General features: G+C 57.2%; 1 protein-coding gene across 2 annotated transcripts; it reads right to left on the bottom strand.

The window, feature by feature from the left end:
• Positions 1–858: 858 nt before the first annotated feature.
• Positions 859–21,816, bottom strand: SNX27 (sorting nexin 27). Of its 2 annotated transcripts, XM_009560524.2 has the most exons (13): positions 21,492–21,816; positions 15,447–15,678; positions 14,770–14,962; positions 14,113–14,177; positions 13,292–13,396; positions 12,289–12,367; positions 10,924–11,087; positions 10,744–10,833; positions 8,361–8,510; positions 7,920–8,048; positions 7,563–7,622; positions 5,709–5,771; positions 859–1,547 (listed from the first exon to the last, which is right to left on the bottom strand). In XM_009560524.2, exons 1-13 carry the CDS (start codon positions 21,776–21,778, stop codon positions 1,500–1,502), a joined length of 1,665 nt encoding a protein of 554 aa, XP_009558819.2. In that variant the 5' UTR covers positions 21,779–21,816; the 3' UTR covers positions 859–1,499. The 2 variants fall into 2 exon arrangements, with proteins under 2 accessions (XP_009558819.2, XP_053906676.1); XM_054050701.1 differs by lacking the exon at positions 5,709–5,771.
• Between the last annotated feature and the right edge of the window lie 162 nt (positions 21,817–21,978).

The raw sequence follows: 21,978 nt of genomic DNA, 5'->3' as shown, positions 1-21,978 counted from the left end.
ACCGAGAAGAAGCCCCCCCCCGGGAGTGCAGGGAGAAGACGAGGCAAGTTCTCCCAAATAAGCAAAAAAGGATGTGGGATTGGAGCGGGATGGGCATTTTTCCAACGGGTGGGATCGTTGCTGAGCCCGGGTGCACTTGTGACACTGATGGAGCTGCAGCGAGGCCAGAGGGGCCCCTGCACCCCATCCTACCCCCCTGGCACGGGGGCTCCCGAGGACACCGGCCTTGGCCGGGCGCAAATCCAATTAGCACGGCGCTGGGCTCGTTAATTCTCCGATTACAGCCCTGGCGCTCGCTCTCCTGGCATCTCCGGCTGCCAAAGCTGCTCGGGAGCCACGGAACCAGGATGATTCCCCGCTTACACCGGGATTGAACCCAAACCATGGGCAGAGGTTGGGATGAAGGGTCTCCGGGATTTTAAGATGCCCGAATCTCAACCCCAAAGCGGGATCAGAGCAGGGATTGCAACGGGTAAAGGCTCCTCCAGGACCATGTGCCGGCTCCATCCTCACCCCATGGCTTCTCCCAAGCCAGCTGGGGCAGGAAAACCCCTTCCCAAAATACAGCCGGGAATGGGGAACCACACACGGCTTCTTCCATCGGCATTGCCTCCCTCCCAGTACCGCGGCGCTGGGTGATGCCAGTGCACCGAGACGCCGGATGAGCTCCACAACAGCCTCATGCAGGAGCAACGGGACCAGCATCTCCCAAATCCCATCCCAAGCTCCGGGTTGCTTGGGGGAGCGGCACAGAATCCAGCCCCACACCTGCCCGAAAGCAGGGAAAATGGCTTTTTTGCCCTTATTTCTCAGCCTGGCACCCACCCACCCTGCCTCGGGGATCTCACACATCGACGGCGCTTGAAGTCTGCGAGCGAACACCCAAAACCAAGAGGAACCACAGGAAAACACAGCCTGGAACAGCACAGGACACGTGCCAGGAGACTTCACCCCACGCCGCTGCTGCTTTGGGGTTGGGGTTTGGTTTTTTTTTTTTTCCTTTTTTCCTGTTTTGTTCCCCCCACCCCAAAAAAAGTTGGGTTTTAAGCCCTATGATGGGTCAGGAGGAGAGATCCATGTGGAAATGCAAGGGGAAAACAGCGCTGCAGAAGGTTAAAAGGAACATAACAGCGTGTGTGTCCGGATCTGGAGCTCCCTAGGGGTGGGGTTTTTTTTATACATTCATATATTTACACGCTGGAACAGAGCAGAGGGAAGAATTTTCTCGTTTCAGTCATAAAAAAATCGAGGCAGAGCCCATCCTCGGGAGTGGGAGGTGGCAGTGGGCACCCTTGGTGGCTCCTCTGCCGTTCCACTCGATGTCTCCTCCGTCCTTGGCCAAGCCTGCCCTGTGTCCTGGCTGCGTAATTCCATAAAGATGATGTTCACAAACGGCATTATTATTAATAATATTTAGTTTAAGGGCTTTAATACAATAACAGAATTTTAAGTGTTAATCAGGGCAAGGGAAGGGGGTTACGTTGGTCCACGCCGAGGCGCTAAGTGGCCGTGTCCCTCTGCTGTGACCTGACCATCTGAAAGATGTTCTGAAAGAGAAGAGAAAGGACATTAACAGCGCGATGGCAGCAGGGACGAGCTGGGAGAACGCACAGGGGGGACCTGGGGCTTCTGCGTGGGAGTCCTGGGGTGGCCAGGAGGGCTCCTGGTCCCACCACGGGCACCGCATGAAGTGAGGGGCTCCCTGAAGGGTGAGGGGCTCCCAGGATGGAGCGAGGGGCTCCCTGCAGGCTGAGGGGCCCCCAACAAACCGCCTGCAGCTCTCGGAGCCCCTCACGCCCTGAGCCCACCAGGAAGAGCCCCATAGCTTGTAGCCAAACTGCAGTCCACATCACTGGGAGCTTCCCGCAAGGCGATGCTGTGGGAGCAAGGAGACATCCCAGCACCAACACCCATCCCAGCTCGGATGTACAGCACTCGTTCCAGGCACCTACTCCCCCCTGCCAAAGACTGGGGTGACAGGAGGGGACGGGACCCCACAGCACACACAGCTGCGAGCTCCCTTCTGCTCCCAGCAGTGAGAGCGGCAGAAAGCCAGGCCTTGGGAGGAGCAGCTGGGATTCAAACCCCAGTTCCAGACAGGATCTGCCACTGGTTTCGAACGGGTTAGGAGCCACGCGCCAGGCCAAGCCGAGATGATTATGCTGCCCACCTTTTTCAGGTCGGCTCTGATCCCAAATGGGAGATCCCAGAAGGCAAAGTGGAGGCAGTCCTGCTGCATTCTAGCTCACGCTGCTGTGTGTGCAGTGCCAGATCCCATCACCACTGCCCCCAGCCCAGGCAGAACACCCGCTTCCAGCCACTGGAAGGGATTTGTTGGTGTTTAATCTGCCTGCTCAGCCTCACACTAGGGTGCTGGACACCCTCTGGCTGCCCTGCCACAGCCTCCAGCTTCTAGAGCTCCAGTCTGGAGCATCCCACCAGATGCGGGGATGCCGTGGAGACGCCCATTGTGTTCCGGGGGAGCTGGGGAAGGATGAGCTGAGGGTTTAGACACAGCAGGGACCTCTGGTCCTGGGTTTGTCACTCTGGAGAGCCGCAGTCCTTGCTGGAAGCCCAGGATCCAGCACATCCCAGCTCTTCTCTGGCACTAATGAATCCTCCCTGCACATGCAGGGCTGCAGCCGGATGAGGAGGCAAACAATGCCCTGCGGGAAAGCAGCTCAGCCCCACAGCTGAAGCTGGAGATTAAAGGAGGGCAGGAAGGAGGCCAGGAGCAGCAGTGGGAATTGGATGGATCCCCCCCTAAGAAGCCCCAATCTCTCCTTCCTCCCTCTAGAAAAGGGCCAGAGGCTGCACGTAACCCAAATTACACTGGCAAGAGCCAAGCTGTGCCAAGCGGCAGCTCAGCTCCTGCGAAAGGAGGACGGAGCCATCTCTCCACGCTCCTCTAGCCTCGCTTGGACATGCAGGGCACCACCTCCCTCCCACAGCCTCACCTCCAAGGTCTGTGCCACCCCTATGTCCCCAAACAGTCCTCTCAAGAGAGGACACACACACCTGCAGCCTCAGCCTCTTTTGAGAGGGGAGACAATGGGGGCCATTACGTCCTTACAGCGCCCAGCCTGAGCAGAGACCACAGGGGCCAACAAAGAGCTGGACTCTCATCACTCAGTGAGCTGACAGCTCGGCTGAGCCTCAAACCTGCTCTTCCTGAGGGCACTCAGATCTACCAGACAGCATCTGTGGGCTGGGAGGGGAGGCAGCGGCTCAGAACGCCCCAAACACATCTGTGAAGCATCTGCCAGACCTCATCCATCTTTGTTTTACAAAAAAAACAAAGGAAGAGAGAAAAAAAAAAAAAAGAGAGAGGAAGAGCCACGGGGCAAACGCTGAGAAATGCTTCTGATCTAGAAACAAGCTCCTCTCCCCTAACACTGGTGATGGGATTGGTGCGAACCACAGGGATCGGCAGGAACCACAGCGCTGGTGGGGGGAAGCACGGTGCCCCGAGGGGAGCTGGGGGTGACCCTCAGAGCATAGTCAGGGGGAAAACCACCCGGGAGCTGAGGCCAAGGACTTCTCCTGTCACATCGAGTAAAACCATGCAGAGGCATAAAACCAGAGTGGGCTAAAACCCTGTGTCCCTGGCAGGGAAGCAATGGGAAGTTTAGTACTGAGGATCAACTGCTTCAAGAAGGAAGGAAAAGCAATTCCCTTAGTTTCCATTTCCAGATCCATTCTTGCAGCCCGGGGAAGGCATCACGGGCTGCAGAGCAGAGGCGATGCTCAGCAAGCACAGCCCTGGCAGGAAGCAGAACCGAGCCCTGCACAGCCCACAGCCTGATCCTGTGCCACTGGGAGCCGGGCAGGCACTGCGGGTCATGGCCGCTCGGCTCCCATCACTCCCTGTGGGCTGCTCAGCACCGGGGCTACAGCGAGGCTGGGGAGGGGAGCGATGGTAGAGGTTGCTCCCTGCAGGTTTTGCTGCATGCAAACGCTGCGGCGCAAAGCCCAGCGCATGGTTTGTGGTCCCAGCTCACTCCTTGGCATTGCCGACTGTGACAAATCCTCCCATGGGGATCTGCTGCCCTCACCACCACCGTCTCCCCGGAGGCAAACCGGTCTTCTTGCTGCCGGGGAGAAGCAAAGGATAAGCTTTCCACAGTCCCTGGGAGCTGGCAGCTCCAAGCGCAGCTCCCTTGCTCCATCACACTGCCAGGCAAGGCTGTTTTGTCTCCAGAGCCAGAGAATCCTTGGTGCCTGCCCCGAGCAAGGTGAAGGGAGGCAGAGCAGCGGCACAGCCAAGGCGAGCAGCAGCTTCGTGTTGCTGCCGAGACACCCTGCTCATGGGAACGCGGCGTGAGCGAATCCCTCTCGGTGTCTCCCAGCTTTGTAGACAAGACATCAAAGATCGCTTTTAAGCCTGCAGTGGCAACACAGGCACACACGCATGACACTGCACGCAAACCCTTGTGGGTTCTTCCTCGAACACGCCCCACGCGGCACGCGCTCGGTGTTTCGGGACTCAAGGGTTTACGCAGCGCAATCGCGGGGCGTGGATCTGCTTGGCAGAGGAAGTGTTACACCGGGCGGCAGGCTCCCACGCCCCCGCACTCCACAGCTCCATCCTGAGCAGGTGACACGTCCCACACCGTCTGCTACCGCGCTCTACAAAGCCAGACGGGGGCTCCTGCCCGCTTTGATGTCCAACACTTTCGAGCCAACACAACATAGCTCCTGCCCGAAAGGAACACCCACCAGTACCGCTGGGGTTAACAACTTTCAGCCTCGCTACACGCAATGGTGCTTTCTCTTACAAGTTAAATAACCCGCAGCTATTTCCGATGCTGGAACAAAGCGGTACAACTGGAAGTGGGAGGATGGCAAAGCGCGGGGTCCGCAGCAGTCGAAAGGCACAGCTGCATCCCCACGGAGGACGGCTACGGGACTCCAGCTTGCGGAGAGGCACCCGCAGCGGCTGCAGCTCCTGGCAGGCAGTGCCATGCCAGGGTATTCCAGCCTTGGGTGACTCCGCAAGCCTTGTCTGGGCTGGGATAGAAGCCTACGAGGGGATGTTCTAGAGACAGGAGACATTCACAGATGCTTCCCGGTGTGTCCTGAAGCAGAGTAAAATGTTCAGCTTTATATCCTGAATGGGAAAGCAGCTGGGCAGAGCGGCAGCAGCAGGAGAGGCGCGTTTGCAAGGTGCTACAACACTAGTGGGGCGGCTCCTTGCTATCAAAGCAGCGCTGCGTTTGCTCTAAAGGTCTTTGATCCACCACTGCCGAAAAACAGGAGGAAACGCACATGCCACCAGCCTGCGTCCTCCACGATCGAGTCCTTGGTCCTTTAAAAGTGCTGCAGAGCCAAAGCGTCCATCCCCTTTACACCCGCACCTTTCTCCCCCTCCTCTGGGGAGGCGAAGGGAGCCGCGGCTCGGATCTCAGCCATCAGCTGCGGCATCATATTCCGGGTCATTGGCAGAGTCCAGGAGACAGGCAAGGCAGGACCAAATGTTTCTATCACCAGGAAAGAGGCCTTGAAGCACAAAGCCATCTCTATCCCATACGAAAAGCAGCAGTAGGGATTTGACTTCGCGGGTTCCCTCCAGGGAGAAGCCGCTAGGAAGAGAAATGTCCTACGCTAACAGGAACTGGAGCAGAGAAGCAGGAGACAGGCTGCGTCCGCAGCAGCGTGGCCAGGCTGGCTCAGAGAGCACAGACGCTGTTTGGTTTCAGCCCCATTACCTTGCTGCACATATTGTCTTTACTGCAGTTCTTGTTATCCTTGTCTGTGGCTTCCTCCTCCACCTTTACAAGGGAAAGAAATAAAGAGGGTATAAATAAAACCGCAGAGCTGAGGGGGGGCAGGAGGAATCTGGAGAGCTGGTGTTGGAGCAGGTGGGAGAGCAGCGGGATGGGATCCGGGCGCTCCACAGACGTCGGACACGAGGAGAGCTACAGAGGAGCTGGGATGCAGAGAATAAGACAGGCAACCCACTCAGGCAGCTTCTACTTCATGAAACAAACCTGAGAGCCATGGAGACTTCGTTCCAAGGAGGGACAGAGACGTCACTCCCAGCTGGGACACAAACCCAGAGCCCAGTTCCTCATGGAGCACAGGGAGTGCTTGGTGCTTACGAAGCCGAACAGCATCATCACATGCTACTGAGCCGCTCAGCCTCCTTCCTGCAAGGCTCAGGACCAGGACAAAGTGGGTCCAGACTCAATCCTGACTGCTGCTCCTGTGATCATCCAGTGGATACATGGGCTGATCAGGCGCTCCGCAGCTCCAGAGTGCAGCCCAGCACCAGGAGGTCTCCTTGCCCCTGCCTGCAGGTCCCTGGTCACTTGTGGGAGGTTCAGCTTCCACCCCTCAAGCTAAGGAACACCAACGATCCCATTTTCTTATGTCCTGGAAACCTCTTCCAGGTTTATGCTCCTCCATGCCACTGGTACCTCCTGTGGCGAGGACAGCTGCATGGCCCAGACCCTGTGCTCTTGGCGTGTTTCAACACGCCTCCCACACCCCAGCCATGCCAAGGATGAGCCCCGACACCCCTGCCCTGGCGAAGGCCCAGCAGGTAAAGAAAGACGGAGGCATCCTTCCCGTTCAGGAGCCTCCACGACCAGGCAGCTGCAGGGCAGATTTTCCTGGATCATCAAGTAAAGGCTTGCTGTGTTTAAGCCCTGCTTTAGGCACCCAAATCCATCAGCCAGCAGCCATGAGCCACCAGCAGGAAGAGGAGGGCTGATGCCAACAGCACTGATCAGATCAAGGGCAACAGAAGAGGATCAAGCCTCCAACAGCGGCACATCGCTGACCCCGCGAAGGAGAGCAACACCTCGGGACAGCAGAGATAAGGGATGGCAATCCCATAATGATGCCAGGCCAAGCGAGCTGACTGCATGCGGGGTTTCTATCTGCCCTCTGCCTCCTCCCTGCAAGCGAAGCTGATGGGAGCAGTCCCTGGGGACGGGAGACGTGGGGCGGCCTCAAGGAGGAGCAGCAGACGGATGCAAGGTGATGAAATGTCTCCCTCAAGTGGGAGGAGAGACCAGGGGAAGCGCGGCAGCGGGGAGGGATAAGGCAGGGTAGGCTGGCACGTGTGCGTCTCCCACCGGGGCTCAGAACTAGGTCCAAGCGCAGCTGAGCAGGTACCTCAAGCTGGGATCCAGACCCCCGACACTGCTGTGCTGCTCAGCTTTGCACCCGTAAAACCTCTGAGTAATTCAGCAACCTGCGTAAGCTCTGCAGAGGATGTTTTTGCCATTTGCATCCAAGAGCAGACATCAGGGAGTGACCAGCCAGTGTCTGGGCTTGGGAACTGGTTATCCTGATCAGTCCCGCCTGCGTGAGCCTTTCCCAGCACTGGAAGCTCTGTGCTTGAACCGCAACATGAAACACCCTCCCGCTACAAGCCCAGGTTGTTGGAGGCAGATGGTCCACCTCTGCGCTTCCTGGAGACAGGGTATCGCTCCTCTAAGCATCCCATCATCCCCATAGACGCTGTTGGTAAGGCAGAAACCCGGCAGAAATGCTTCGCACTAAAAGCCTGCCATAATAAAGGAAGCATTTTCCCTGCACTTATAGCTTCTTACCTCCTTCCTCCACTTGAGCTCGCAGAAAACCCGTTCGAAGCACTCGTGCATGTAGTTGAACTGCAAAGAGAAAGCAGGCTGAGCTCAGAGCAGCCGGTGGCCTCAGGCAGCCACCCTGGCTTCCAGCCGGAGAAAGCCTGGCTCTGGCTGCCTGCCTGCAGCTCCCCGTGCTGCTGGCTCCTCCTGGTGGCCACCGGCTCCTCCTAGTGGCCACCGGCTCCTCCTGGTGGCCAGTAGTTCCTGTGTCACCTCCCGCCCCAAACACTACAGAGAGAACAGGGTGCTGCTCCTCCAGCTTCCAGGAGGGAAACAAGCAGGTTTGGGCTTAGCAGATCTAGGAAGAACTGGGTTACTCACATAGGGGGTGAAGATTTTAACCCATCGAGGTTTCTTCTCTCCTCGTGCGTATTCGAAACAGAATGCCATTCCCTCTTCGTCTGTGTCCCACCGCTGCATCTCATCCCATTCAAACGCTATGACCTGGTTCTGAAGGGAGAGGAAACCCAGGTGAGGCCAGAGCCAAGCAGACTGTGAGGAAGGGGAGCTTTAAGGCAGAAAGCAAAGCCCCATGAAGGGGAACGAGGATTCCTCGGACAGCCTCGCAGCACAGAGAGGTACAAGCCAAGAAAGCAGCAGTGGAAACACTCACAGAGCCACCAGATAAGCCCCTGCGCTCCCAACCACTCCAAAATCCCTCAGCAGCCTCAGAGCTCCGGGGATGCAGTGCTGGTGCTCTCTCCCTGCAGCACAGCCGAGGTGGAGCTCACCTTCCTGGGCCCTTCCGGTGAACACGCTCACCTCCAGCTGGCCCTCCTCGGTGCAGGCGTGGAGTTTAAAGTGCTTGATGCTGATGGCGGTGATGACGTGTCCCTTCCGCCGCGAGTCGCAAGAGCAGTGGGGGAAGACGATCTCATTGTAGCCCTCGCACGTCCGTAACATATTTAAATACTGCAGAGAGAAAACCATGGGTGTGAGGTCGCTCAGAGGAAGGGAAAGGGACCCCGGCATTTTCCTGCTTCTCACCCAGCTCCATCTCTTGCACACCCAGTGCTGATCATTGCCCTGGAGACCTCTGGCTTCACCCCAGCGCAGGGAGGCTGGATCCCCTCCGACAGACACCGAAACCCCACAGACAGCAGGGCTGTTTGAGGGGATGGAAGGAGACCCCCTCCGGCTGCTCAATTCCCTTCGCAAAACGTGGATTCATCCAGGCACAGAGCTCCTCATAGCCTATAATGCCAAAAGCCCTTTCCAGGAGAGCTGGTGCAGCTGGAGCTGCCGATCAGTGTGACCATGCTCCTCCAAGAAGGGCACAGATCCGAACAAGCAGCCAAAGCAGCCCCGGGATCAAAACCCCACATTTGCTACAGCAATCCTCCCAATCCATCCTCCAGATCCCTACAGACTGGAGATGAGAGCAGAAAAAGGGGCTGTTGGGCAGATGTGGGACCCACATTTCTCAGTCACGCGATGCAGATGGAAAAGGTCCAAAGAGGTATTTTGGCTATTTCTGTCTTTCTGGTTGCAGCTCAGACGAAGCTGCACTGCCAGCACACTGGAGAAGCGCTGCAAGCTCAGAGTCACAGCTCAGGGATGTGGGAGAAGGCCAGAGCTTCTCCAGGGTTGGGTGCTGCAGAGCCCTGCAGCCTCTCGTTGCAGGAGAACAGTTTATGCAGTGCAGAATGACAAAGAAGGCTGAAGTGACTTTTTAACCAAGGAAGAGGCCACATCCTGAGCGGAGGAAGGGGCCAAAGTCTCAAGTGCTGGGCTCCAGGCAGGACAGGGGGAGGCAGAGGATGAAGAACTTTGACTTTGTGGGCTCTAGGGGACAAAGACATCATTGTCTTGGCCTCCTGCAGAACAAGGGCCCTGCAGCACCTGCTGCACGTGTCTGTGTGTGTACATATCTCTGTGTGTGTATCTGTGCTGGGATAAATCCTTTCCAAAGATCTAGATCCTTCTTTGGCCACTGGGAAGCCATCAAGAGGGGCAGGAACCGAAGAGCCCTGAGAGAATCCACAGGAAGAAGCTCTATTTACTGATCCTGATCATTAGTTAACTATTAACCTCCTGGGCTGGGCACTTCAGGTGGCCCCTCTAGGTCCGCCCTAAGGCAGCCCCACAGCAAGGACCCTTTGGAGCCACTGCTGACAAAACGGGCTTTGAGGAGAGCCTGACTAAGCTGCGGAACACAATCCCAAAGCCACTGCTCTCCAAGAGCAGCCACACTGGACAGGAGAAGGCAGCAGGCCAGAGAAAGGGCAGCCTGCGCCCACTCCTATCGGCACCCCAAGTTATTTACGAGTTGGATTCTTCTGCTGTTTAGTCTTCGAGCCAAGCTTGCACCTGGTGATGAACTCAGGACATCCCCTTTGCTCCCCTGTCCATGCCAGGCAGGTTCATTGGCTCCTACCGCACTCCCAGGCCTTTGCCGGGTGGTGATGAGAGGCAGAAAGTCCCTAAACCAGACAGCGAGCCCTGTCCCAGGATTTGCAACCCAGGAATTCTTCTGCTGGACAAAACTAAGGCATAGAAGGGGCAGCAACTCACGTGATGAGTAGGCCAGGACCCAGCCCAGCATCACCACGTTGGAGCAGGCTGAGGCAGAGAGACCTTTGGCCTCCCAGTTCCTGGGAAGAGCGAGCCGTCCCCAAAGGCTGACAACGACGGATTGCTACACTGCACGCTGAGCACCTCACCTTTCAACGCCAGCAAGAACCCACAGAGTTTTATCGCTGCCTTGTTTGGAGCCAAGCCGAAGGCTGATCCTGCCAAGGATGAGCCGTTGTTCAGACGTGCTGGGCACGAGGGGCGGTTCGGGTTCGTGCAGCGGCCGACCCTCGGGCAAAGCCCAGCCCTGTGCCTGGCATTCCTGTGCATCCGTACGCCCTGCCAAGCCCTCCTGTGCTGAGCCCACACCCCATGGCTCTCCAGGGTTGTTGCTTTCCAAGAAAGAGGTGTTTTTCCAGGCTGTGTGTGTAGACTCATGGAACGGTTTGGGTTGGAAGGGACCTTGAAGCCCATTCAGTTCCACCTCCTGCCATGGGCAGGGACACTTCCCACTGGCTCAGGGACTCCAAGCCCCATCCAACCTGGCCTTGAACACCTCCAGGGATGGGGCAACCACCACTGCTCTGGGCAACCTGGGCCTCTTGCAAACACGACAGGCAGGATAACTCACCATCACCATCTTTCTCTGCTCACACAGCTTCTGTAGCTGGTAGGACTTCTCCTTCGCCTTAATGTAGCCTCTCTTGACATCATCAACAGCCTAAACAGAGAGAGGGAACCCAAGAGTTCAAGCTAGAGGATCTCTGCAGTTCAGAGAGGTGCTGGGTGCCTTACAGCCCCAGGCACTCACCTGATGGAAGAAGTAGGTGACTGCCAGGTCATTGTCGTTGAGAAGAACCTCCTCCTCTGTAGTGAAGAGCCATTTCCGGATGATGAGGCATGTTCCCAGCACGGCTACAGTGTAGTTCTGCACATAGAGTTTGTGGGGGAATTCATTGGGTGCCAGCTTGCGCACTGGGAAGAGAAAAGGACAGCGAGGTAAGTGCACAGCCCCACAGAGTGCCATGACCAGAGAAGGGTTGTAAAAACCAACACCAGTGATGTCCTTTGGCTGAGCCAGCCAGGATTGGGGCCCCAGCTCTGCCCCAAGACCCTTCCTTCTCCTCCTCAACCAAATATAGCTTTCTACAACACCTCCTCCTACAGTGTCGGACCACACTGGTGCCTTGCAATCGCTTCTAGCACGCAGGCAGGGATTTGTGGGAGACTGGACCCCTCTTGGCCATCAGAGAGCTCGGCACAGCTCTTGGGCACCAGCACAGCCTGACTTCATCCCCAGGGAAGCCCACCCCGCCCAAGACTTTGGATCTCAGCATCCTGGACCTCTGCACTGTCCTCACAGTGTGGAGGGACAGGATAAAGTCCCTCTGGTCCTGGCAGGCTGCCAGGCACGCAGAGAAGACAACCCAGAAACGAAGGAACTCAGCTGGGAATGAGAAACAGCTTGGCTTAAAACCCAGCACAAGGAAAAATAAACCACAAACCAACCACTGCACCCATTCCGTGGCCCAACCACGACATTTCAGCCTTTCTACAGCTTCAGTGAAGCCAACTTGGCTGCGGCCGAGACCTGAGCAGCAGCCAGGAGACCCCGGCACACTCTGCAGGAAAGACAGCAATTACTTAAGTGCCCAAATGATCCCAGAATCCCACAGCCAGGCCTCAAACACCACCAGGATTCAACCAGGGAAGAGGGATGAGTAGCTACAATGCAGCTCACAGTGCACCCCCTCCAGGGCCTGGTCACCACCCACAACCATGGTGCACGGACTGACTCTGCCCTCAATCTGCTTTCTGTTCCAGCAAAGGAAAAAAACCCATCCCAAGGTGCTGCCGTGCCCTCTGTCCAGAGACGGCTGTGCTGCAGTGACGCTGCCCGCTTTTTCCAAGCTCCCTGGATCCTTTGAACTGAACTAAAATGAGTCCTGGTTTAACAAAACCCTCATCTCCTTGACCTGCCTAAGAAACAGAAAATCAAGCGGTAGCAAAGAAAGTCGTGAAATTTTAAGAGCTCCTCGTTATCAGAGCCCACTGTACCCGTCTGAGCCCTCCTGCGGGCTCTGATCTTGTGAGGAGAGGTAAGACCTAAGCAAGAGTGGCACTGGGCCACCGAGGGGATTAAAACACTTCACGAAGAAGTGATTAAAACACTTACCGAAGGAGCGACTGATCACTTCAAAGAGGGCGAAATAGTTTGCGGTAATACTGTCCATCCCAACTTTTGCAGCCACAGCCTGAGGAGCAACCGAACGGGAACACAGGGTGAGCAAAGAAGGAGCCAGCAGGACCTGCTTTGGGGCAAGGCTGGCTCCATAGTGGTTACTTCCAAGTATGTAGAATCATGGAATGGTTTTGGCTGGAAGGGACCTCAAAGCCCATTTAGACCCACCCCCTGCCATGGGCAGGGACACTTCCCACTGCATCAGGGGCTCCAAGCGCCATCCAATCTGTCCTGGAACCCCTTCAGGGATGGGGCAGCCACCACTGCTCTGGGCAACCTGTTCCAGGGCCTCCTCACCCTCACAGCAAAACATTTCTTCCTAAGATCTCATCTCCATCGCCCCTCTTTCAGCTCAAAACCATCACTCCCATGCTGTCCATGCGCTCCCTGATCAAGAGTTCCTTCCCAGATTTCCTGTATTCCTTGACAGCTCCCGCTTCTCAATTCAAGTTGTCCTCAGTTTCCACTTATGGCCCTGGGCCTCCAGCCACTCACAAACCTCTGGCCAGGCCAGAGGGTTGCCCAAACGGGTCCCTACCCTGAATATCCAACTCGCTGTCTCGCTGCACAGCCACAGCGAGCCTGGCGTGCTGGCTGCAGGCAGCTCTGGGATCCAGCTCCTCCACCACGAGCCTTAACACTCAGCCTGCCTCACGCTCACAGCCATCCGCCAGCATTAAGATATTATATCATAAGAAAATTAATTCAGCAATGACTCTGTCCTTGCAGCCCAGGCTGCCAGTGAAAGTCCTGCGTCAGCAAGGCATACGGTTAGGGTTTTCTAGCACCCTTGTCCTCTCTGCTGCGGCGAAGCAGCGTTCCCAATGCCCACCCGCATGCGAGAGGGTCAGAGGGAAGCATGCCGGTGCCCGTAGGGTCTCAGTTCATGCCCAGGTTGTGTTGATCTTCCAGCAAAGGAGGAAAAGGAATAACTCACCTGGTAGACCTGGTCTGTCGTGCTGTTCTTTTTGACCCGGACTGTCACTGATGTTACATCTGGTAACGCTACTCGGAGCTCCACATCAGATACACCGTTGTAATTCTGAGGGAGGGGAGAAGACAGGAATGGGCACCATAGGAATTGGGCCCTGAGCTCTACAGACCACTTACTGTGCTAATCAAAATGGTCACTCCTGACACCCCGAGAACCCCATTCCAGCCTGCACCCAAGGAATTCTGACAGAAAGAGCTCTGCTCCGAGCAGGAAGCTGAGCAAACTCTTTAGACCGTGATGGGGCAGGATTTTCCATGCATGGGTGTGCTAGGGAAGAGCAAGAGGAAGCTCTGGGTCACAGCAGCTTCACGCATCCCGGGAAGGTTGGAAAAAGAGGACAGCGAACGGCAACTTGGATCACAGGAGTCAGACTGGTACTCAAGAGTGCCTGCTGCCTCTCTGCTGAATATAAACACAAATGCCCAGCTACTGGGCTGCCATTAGCACAGAAACCAGCAGCAGAGGCAGTGAACGGGGTTTTTCTGTCAAGTCTCCCCTGGCCAGGTACACAATGAGGCCTTGCAGCTGGCTCCGCACCATGCACACCTCAGAGAGCAACAGCAAAGCTATGGAGAGGAGGTTCCCCATGTGCCCCAGCAGCCAGCACGCTGCAGCCTTGATTTCTTGCCATGGTTCTCTACCCAATGTGCCGAGGCTTTGGCAGGGAGTATCTCTGCTCTCTGATCCAGCTTCATCAAGCATCTACAGCCTCTGGAACAAGGACAGTCGCGGCAGAGGTCCAGCACCATCACCTGCATGCCTACCTCATCCGACTCCGACAGGAACTCCTGCATGATGTCACTCTCGCCGATGACGCGTATGGAACAGACTGCGGGGCAGAGAGCACGTCTTAGCGGGGATTTGGGGAGCAGGGAGCCCTCCCCTCTCCCGGGACCAGCCTGATGGCGATGTGGAAATAACTGCCTGTTCTACAGGCGGTGTGAAACTAGGGTGGCATCTCCAGCTTGGAAAATCCTCAAAGCAAGTTCTCTCCAGGGCTGTACCAGGTGTCCTGGCACAAAGACTGATCCAGTCTGAATCCCCGCAAACCGCGGTGTGGAGTAACTCCCTGAGATGTTCCCTGTGGGTGAAATCCAGGCCCTAGGCTCAAGGCCAGCAGGAGGTTTAAGCTACACTTAGAAGTGGGCAAGAATTTAATAAAGAGTACTTTTGCCTCTAAAGAAAGTAGTTATTTCAGAGGGACTGAGACTGCTTGGGAATTTAGGCCAACTTCAGCAAATCATTTGGCCCTGGACTGAATCCCATCGTCTCTGAGACGTAGCCAGCCTCCCCCACCACTACAGCCGGAAAATCCAATCCAGCTACAACTGAGCTCCTCTCCCTTGCAGGTAAAGGATGTTCCCAGAGGATTTGTCTCTCTGTGCTTACGAGGAAGGCGGTGCATGGCTCGAGCTCCGTACCTTTCTCCAGGTACTCCTCCAGGCCTCGCCGCCGTGCGTCCAGCTGCTGCTCCGACAGCGAGAACGGCCACTTCCCTGGGAGACGTGGGAAGGTGAAGTTGGCGAATTCCCGCTTCAAGTTCTGGTGCAGGATGGCGAATTCCCGGTAGCGCTTGGAGCAGAGCTGGCGGCCAGCCATGTACACGTTGTAGACCTGCAGTGAGGAGAAGAGGCTCACTGGGGTGGGTAAAGCTTTCTGAATCCAAACTGGCGTGGTTCTGCCTTCCCGAAGGCACAGGCAGCGCAAGACTGAATGAGGAGGGCCTGAGCCAGAGCAAGAACTGGGTGCAAACACTGAACTGTGCCGCTGCCAGTCCTGAGAGCCAGGGGATGTCGCAGCCACCACCCCAATCCGACAGCAGCAGGGTCAGCACAAACTCACAGTGCCTTTCTGCTCCAAAAGGAGAGGAAAACACCCAGACCTTTCATGAAAGGCTCTGATGGAGCAGTCACGGCCTTTACCCACACCAGCTCAAAGGGCCTGGAGCGGTCCCAGCTCCCTCAAACCCCATCTTGCCCCCCAGGCAGGGGCTCAGAGCAGTCCCAGCTCACCCAAACGCCATCCTGCTTTCAAGTGAAGGGTTTGGAGTGATCCCAGCTCACCCAAAGGGCACTGACCACAAAGTCATGACACTGACCACAAACTTCTCGCCATTCTGCTCCACATGCTTGTAGGTGGGGATGGAGATGGGCACGGCTTGTTTTTCCGTGTAGTCGTAGAAGGATTGCCCCAAGGAGTCATCGCTAGGATCCAGATTGTCCGCCTCATGGGGCGGCACGGACAGCACCGTCAAGATCAGCTCCTTCTCACCGGCTCGGATCAGGTCCACCACCTGCTTGTGCGTTGCGCCTTCCACGTTCACCCCATTCCTGCGGAAGAGAGACCAGAAAAGCCGCACGTGAGGCAGAGGTGACTACAAGGCCTTCCAGCCACACTAGGCCAGAGATCCACCCTGTGTCCGCTTCCCTTTAAACCCCTCCACAGCCTCAACTGCTCTGGTTGCTCCAGTTCTGCTCCAGTCCAAACTTCACCAATTTCTCTTGTCGATGATTTCTCAGGTTATTTGTTCCTGATTTATGTTTAACGACTTCATACCCAACTGAAACTTCTTAGAGGCTCACACAGCCCTTCAACATTCAGACTGAGTTTTGCAGTTTCTCCCATTTCCCAGCTGAACGACGCAGCACGTTTGCAACCGGAAAGCGAGCCCTTCCCCATCAGCCAACAGCAAGTGCGAGGAGACCACAGAATTGGGGAAGAAATATTTTCCTCTGAGGGTGGGGAGGCCTTGGCTCAGGTTGCCCAGAGCAGTGGTGGCTGCCCCATCCCTGGAGGTGTTCAAGACCAGGTTGCATGGTGCCTTGAGCCCCCCCGATCCAGAGGGAGGTGCCCCTGCCCATGGCAGGGGGTGGGACTGGATGAGTCTTAAGGTCCCCTCCAGCCCAAACCATTCCATGATTCTGAGAAGACACTGAATGCGCTACACGCTACTCTGCCAGGGCAAAGCTCAACTCCCAGTCCTCTCCAGCTCCAAACCGTGCGCAGATTTCCCTAAATCTGAAGTGAAGGTTCTAGATGAACAAGGATGGGAAAGCCCCTAGTAGGCTCAGACAGCAAAAGGTTGGTGACATCTGTGCCACCCAGGCATGGCACCAACAGCACACCCACTTTGCCACAGCATAAGAGAGATGCACGTCGGCTTCAGTCACTTCCAGCCAAACTGCTCTGCCTCCTCACATCACCCGCCGCTGCATTCCTACTTCCTACATTGACCCAACCAGATCCCAAGAGCTCATCCCAAACCTTCCAGGAGCCCCAGGAAAGCTGTGAAGACCTAAGCCACCTCTAGAGCATTCCTGCAAACTCTGGGTCATTAACAATGCTTGCCTCCTGCTTTGCCCAGAGGATATGGACCATTCAATGGCCAGCTTGGAAAGCTGCTGGACCCACAACTTGATTTCAAAGCAAAGAGGGCTCTGGTAGGTTCTCTTCCAAACCTGGGAAAGGACAAGCCTAGTTCTATGATTCTCTGTGGGAGAGCCCAGACGGCAGCTGGGAGAACTGCCACTTCCACCAATGCTTTCCCAACATTTAGGGGCATTTGGATGTCCCTGTGTGTGTCGATACGCTTTGCTCTGGCAAACAGAGCGATTGCCGTTCCCCACTCCACCAGGAAAGCAATGATTCCCTGCAAATTAACACTTATTAACACAATAAACACTCCAGGAGAAGACAAAGAACATTAACGTTTCAGAGAGTTAAAACGCAAACGCTGCTAAGGAGGAAACACGCTGGAGAGCTGTCAGCCCTGCTGAAAAAGGAACATTTTGGCCACTTGCAATACCAAACCTGCACCAAATCCACTCTGGAAACTCAGGAACATGGGGCCTAAGTCACTTCCCACACAAGGGCTGGGAAGCAGCCGGCTCCAGTGGCGTTTATCCCACTAGGACCTGTACCGAGGGTTATGGCACCTTCCCTCAAACCAGCCAGTGCTGCAGCCGTTCCGGCTGTTTTTTGGATGCAGGGTGGAGCGATGGAGACCCCCCCTCTGGTTTGGGATTCCTGTCCTTGCAGTTACACCTGGAGCAGACCAGGCTCCCACTGCACCCTGACTGGTAACACCGGGAACAAATCCCATTTTATCTGCTCCATTATTCCTGCACGAGCTTCCCCGCAAGCGGAGCGAGCGCAGGTAGGATTTTCTTCCCCATCAGAATTAGCCATGACTGTCACTCAGGGCGATAATCGAGAACTGAATTAGCTCCCATTGTCTCCAGTGCCCTCGGCACCCACAAACGCACACGCTAAGAGGATTAGAGCACCAGGGCTACAGATCCAGCTTCTGAAAGCAGAAGCTCGGAACCTGATGCTGGATACAGCCAAGGATGGACCCCACAGCAATGACAGGACCCTGGAGGAACCCTTTGGACAGCACAGAGGCAGCCACTGGCTCTGGATCACAGGAAAGGGCTGCACGCCACCTTGCAGAGGAGAATCCCACTCTTGTCCCCGGGGCCGGAGCACTCAGCCCCACAGGGATGGGGGTCTTCCAGCACCGTGCATGCCCAGAGTGGGCTAGGAATAAATGGACCCTGCAGACAGGCATGCTCTGTGCCCTGGTACCCCATGGCAGCAGCTGCAGGACTTTGGTTAAGGCCAGAAAGGATCCCGTCTCAAAGGCTCCTGCTCCAAAAACCTCTCTCCCAGACCAGTTTTGTCAGAGCCGCAGAAGGTGCAAGCAAAGCCGTGCTTGGAAATAACCAGACACCTCACCTGTGCGTGCTTTCGGCATTCAAACATGGCACGAGCTCCGCAAAGATGCCAAGAAGAGGCAGCAACCCTGACAGAAGCACCAGGTCCTCTCCCCACAGCGCAGCGTTCTGGGCCCACCATGGGTCTGGGCAAACTGGGCACTAGCATCACTGTGGCTCTGGTCAAACTGAGCAAAGCATCGCTGTGGATCCGGGCAATTAGGGCACCCGGCATCGCTAGGCACAGCCACGGCAGCCAGGCCCGGTACTGCCCGGGGAACCCCACCCCACCATTGTGCTGGGTGCTGCTCCAGAAAGGAAGGGAAAACGGAGTTATTTTTAGAGTCTTGTTTTATTGTTTTCTGCTCCAGTTTAGAACCGTGCTAGGATTTATTTGCAGGAGGTTGATTTTAATGGGTCCAAGGAGAACCTGCAACCTCCTGGCAGGGTGTGTGGAGACCCAAGGGACTTGGCCCCCCCAAGATGCGGCTGCACTATGGATTTTTTGGGCCGACTACTGCAGCCTGGTTAATAAAAGCGAGAGCTGATATTGGAAAAGAGCGAGAGCGAAGCTGGCAGCACGACAGGGAGAACCCGGAGACATTAAAAGCTTCTCCCAGGAGATGAGCACGGGCTGACAGAGAGAGGAAATCCCACATCCTTCCGGCTGCTGCTGCTCCGGGCCCCACCGAGTGGGATGTCAGGGGTCTGGAGCGCCTTGAGCAACCTCCTTGTGTCCCTCCTTAACCATTGTTATCCACAGGTCTCAACTCTTTCAAACATCACCCGTGGTTTGGGAACAGACTGAATGCCACTTCGTCATCTCGTGCTGGCCGAGATGCCGGGATTGAACTCCAATCCAAGCATGGCCTCAAATCCCACCTAGGATTCCAAACACAGCCCTTTCAGCGCTTCCCCAGGGTGGGTATGAGGGAGAATTCCACCTTGGCCCCTTGTGACACAGACAAAACCCTTCCCCTCACCAGGAAACGCTGCCCTCCCAAGCAGATCCTCCAGGTGCAGGGTTTAGCCTTGGACTGTTCTGCATGGAGAAATCCAAATGGGAAGTATTTGGGTCACCCGGGAGCTGCCAAATCCCACAGCCAGCTCCCTGCAGGGCATGGCCAGTGCTAGCCATGGGCCAGTTGGAACAGAGCTCCTCCATGCAGCCTAGACACGCTGTCGTCCTTGACAGCACACGAGGGCCAGCCGGGAGGCATTCCTGCTGCTGCGAAATCCCGGTAATTAATCACTAATTGAACTCCAGCAGCTCAGCACAAGGTACAAACACACTGGGGTCAGGAAGGATCGCACAGCTCCGCACGGGCAAACCAAGCCCAGGAACCACGAGACGGAGGAACGTGCTAAGGAAAGCGCCTAGCTGAGGCCGTGGTCGCCCTGCAGAGGTTTATCTGGCGTCGGTCCACAAAGCACGGATCCCACTTTAAGGGGTTTTGGTGGAAAAGCTGAAGCATTCCCAGGGGGAGGCGTTTTCAAGCTCACATCCCAGTTCCTGCTGTCAAGAAACAGCGACCACACAGGCCCGGACAACGCACGGGCCCATGGCCCAGAGGGAGAAGAGCCAAGCAGACGGTCCCATCCCTGAGCACGCATTCCCACTGCCGCTACCTTGGCATTCCCAGCTCTTCTGCCACACGCTGAGAGGGGAAGGCTGGGCCACCAGCTCCACAGCGTGGCCCTGTTTCTTCCCTGCCTCATCCCTTGGCACATCCCTGCCTCGTTCATCCTAGAGTACATCCATGCCTCATCCCAGAGCACATCCCAGAGAACATTCCATGGAGCATTCCTGCCTCATTCATCTCAGAGCACATCCCCACCTCGTCCCGAAGCACATCCCTGCCTTTATTTATCATCCTAGAGTGCATCTCAGCCTCATCCCACAACGCATCCCTGCTTCATCCATCCTGGAGTACATTCCTGCCTCATCCATCCCAGAGCACATTCCATGGTGCATCCCTGCCCCATTCAACCCAGACCGCACCCCTACCTCGTCCCAGAGCATATCCCTGCCTCATCCCACAGTGTATCCCGGAGACCATCCCTGCCTCATCCCAGAGGGCATTCATGCTTCATCCCAGCCCACCCCTGGACACCCCAATTCCCCAGGGAGGCTGCTCAGCCCCTCCATGGCTCCCCCAAAAAGGCTCAGTATGCCCCATAATGACACCCCACTCCCTGAGCAATGCTCGGGACCCCCCCTCTGGACCGTCCCAGCCTCCTCAGGAACCCCCATCATCCCCTTTATAACCCTCAGGATCCCCCCAATCCCCACAGCACCCTGCTCGGGATCTTCCTCAGGAACCCCCAGCCCCCTCAAGACCCCCCTAAGCCCACCAGTACCCCTCTCAGCCCTCTCTCAGGATATTTCAGCTCCTTCAGGCCCTACTCAGACTCCTCAGAACCCTCATCAGGACCCTCCCAAACCCCTCAGGGCCCCCTTCAAGACCCTCCCAGCCCTTTCAGAACCGCCCCCAGACCCCTCCGCACCCCCCTCAGGACCTTTCAGCCCCCCTGCACTCCTCCAGGCTCCCTCAGGGCTCCTCCACACCCCTCATAACCCCTCTCAAGACCTTTCAGCCACCTCGTGCACCCCCAGGCCCCACAGAACACCTTTCAAGACTCTCCTAGGCCCCCTTCAGGACTCCCCCAAGTCACCTCAAGAGGTCCCTATGCCCCCCCCTCAGGACCTTTCAGCACCCTCCTCGTGTCCCCCCCAGTCCCCTCAAGATCCCCTTCAAGATCCCCCAGATCCCTCAGCCCCTCTCCATCGCTCCAAGCCCAGTCCGGACCTTTCAGTCCCTCCTACACACTCCAGCTCCCCCCAACCCTCCCAGCTCCCTCAGGACCCCCCTCAGCACTCCCCTCAGCCCTCTCAGGACCCCCCTCAGCCCCCTCAGGACCTCCCTCAGCATCCTCAGGACTCCCCTCAGCCCCCTCAGAACTTTCCTCAACCCCTCAGGACCCCCCTCAGCCCCTCAGGACTCTCCTCAGCCCCTCAGGACCCTCCTCAGCCCCCTCTGGACTCCCCTCAGGACCCCTCTCAGCCCCCTCTGGACCCCTCTCAGCCCCCTCAGGACCCCCCCTCAGCACCCCCCTCAGGACCCCTCACGATCCCCCCTCAGCACCCTCAGGATCCCCCTCAGCCCCTCAGGACTCCCTTCAGTCCCCTCTGGACTCCCTTCAGGACCCCTCTCAGCCCCTCAGGACTCCCCTCAGCCCCCTCAGGATCCCCTCTCAGCCCCCTCTGGACTCCCCTCAGGACCCCTCTCAGCCCCCTCAGGACCCCTCTCAGCCCCCTCAGGACCCCTCTCAGCTCCCCGAGGGGCCCCTCCCAGACCCTCCGGCCCCCCCTCAGGCCTCCCTCCCCTCAGCCACCCGGGGCAGCGGGGCGGCCCCCTCGTACTCACACCTCCAGGATGCGGTCCCCCTTGCGCACCCCGGCGCGGTCGGCGGCGCCACCGCCCAGAACGGCGCTCACGTGCTGCAGCGGCGCGTACAGCTCCCCGTTGATGCTGCGCAGCTGCCCGCCCTCGCTCACTTGCCCGCGGACGTTGAAACCGTAACCGGACTCGGATTTCACGATGCGGACAACGCGGGGGCCGCCGGGCACAACGGGTCCCCCCCCGTCGCTGCCGCCGCCGTTGTTGCGGTGCGGGGCCGGCGCCGAGCGCGCTTCGCCCTCCTCGTCCGCCATCTTGGGCAGCAGCGCCCCGGCGCGCTGTCACGGGACCGGGGCCACGCCGGCCACCGTAGGACACCGCCCCGCCCCCCTCCCCTCCGGCCGCGGGGGACGACGGGAAATGTAGTCCCGAACTAGCAGGAATGGAGTCCGGTCCTGTGGGATTGCAGGAGATGACGGGAAATGCAGTCTCAACCTATGAGAGCGCAAAGGAC

This window comes from Cuculus canorus, chromosome 28, assembly GCF_017976375.1.
Source record: "Cuculus canorus isolate bCucCan1 chromosome 28, bCucCan1.pri, whole genome shotgun sequence".
Classification (NCBI taxonomy): domain Eukaryota; kingdom Metazoa; phylum Chordata; class Aves; order Cuculiformes; family Cuculidae; genus Cuculus; species Cuculus canorus.
The sequence above is the reverse complement of the archived record's forward strand: the minus strand, read 5'-3'. Positions and strand labels throughout refer to the sequence as shown.

Bases quoted from the DNA above. Each gene is read 5' to 3' on its own strand.
- SNX27 (XM_009560524.2), bottom strand. From the start codon at position 21,778: ATGGCGGACGAGGAGGGCGAAGCGCGCTCGGCGCCGGCCCCGCACCGC. The intron at 15,679-21,491 runs GTGAGTACGAGG...TCTCTTCCGCAG, and splicing joins GGGGACCGCATCCTGGAGGT to GAATGGGGTGAACGTGGAAG. The intron at 8,049-8,360 runs GTGAGCGTGTTC...CTCTCCCTTCAG, and splicing joins CCGAGGAGGGCCAGCTGGAG to AACCAGGTCATAGCGTTTGA.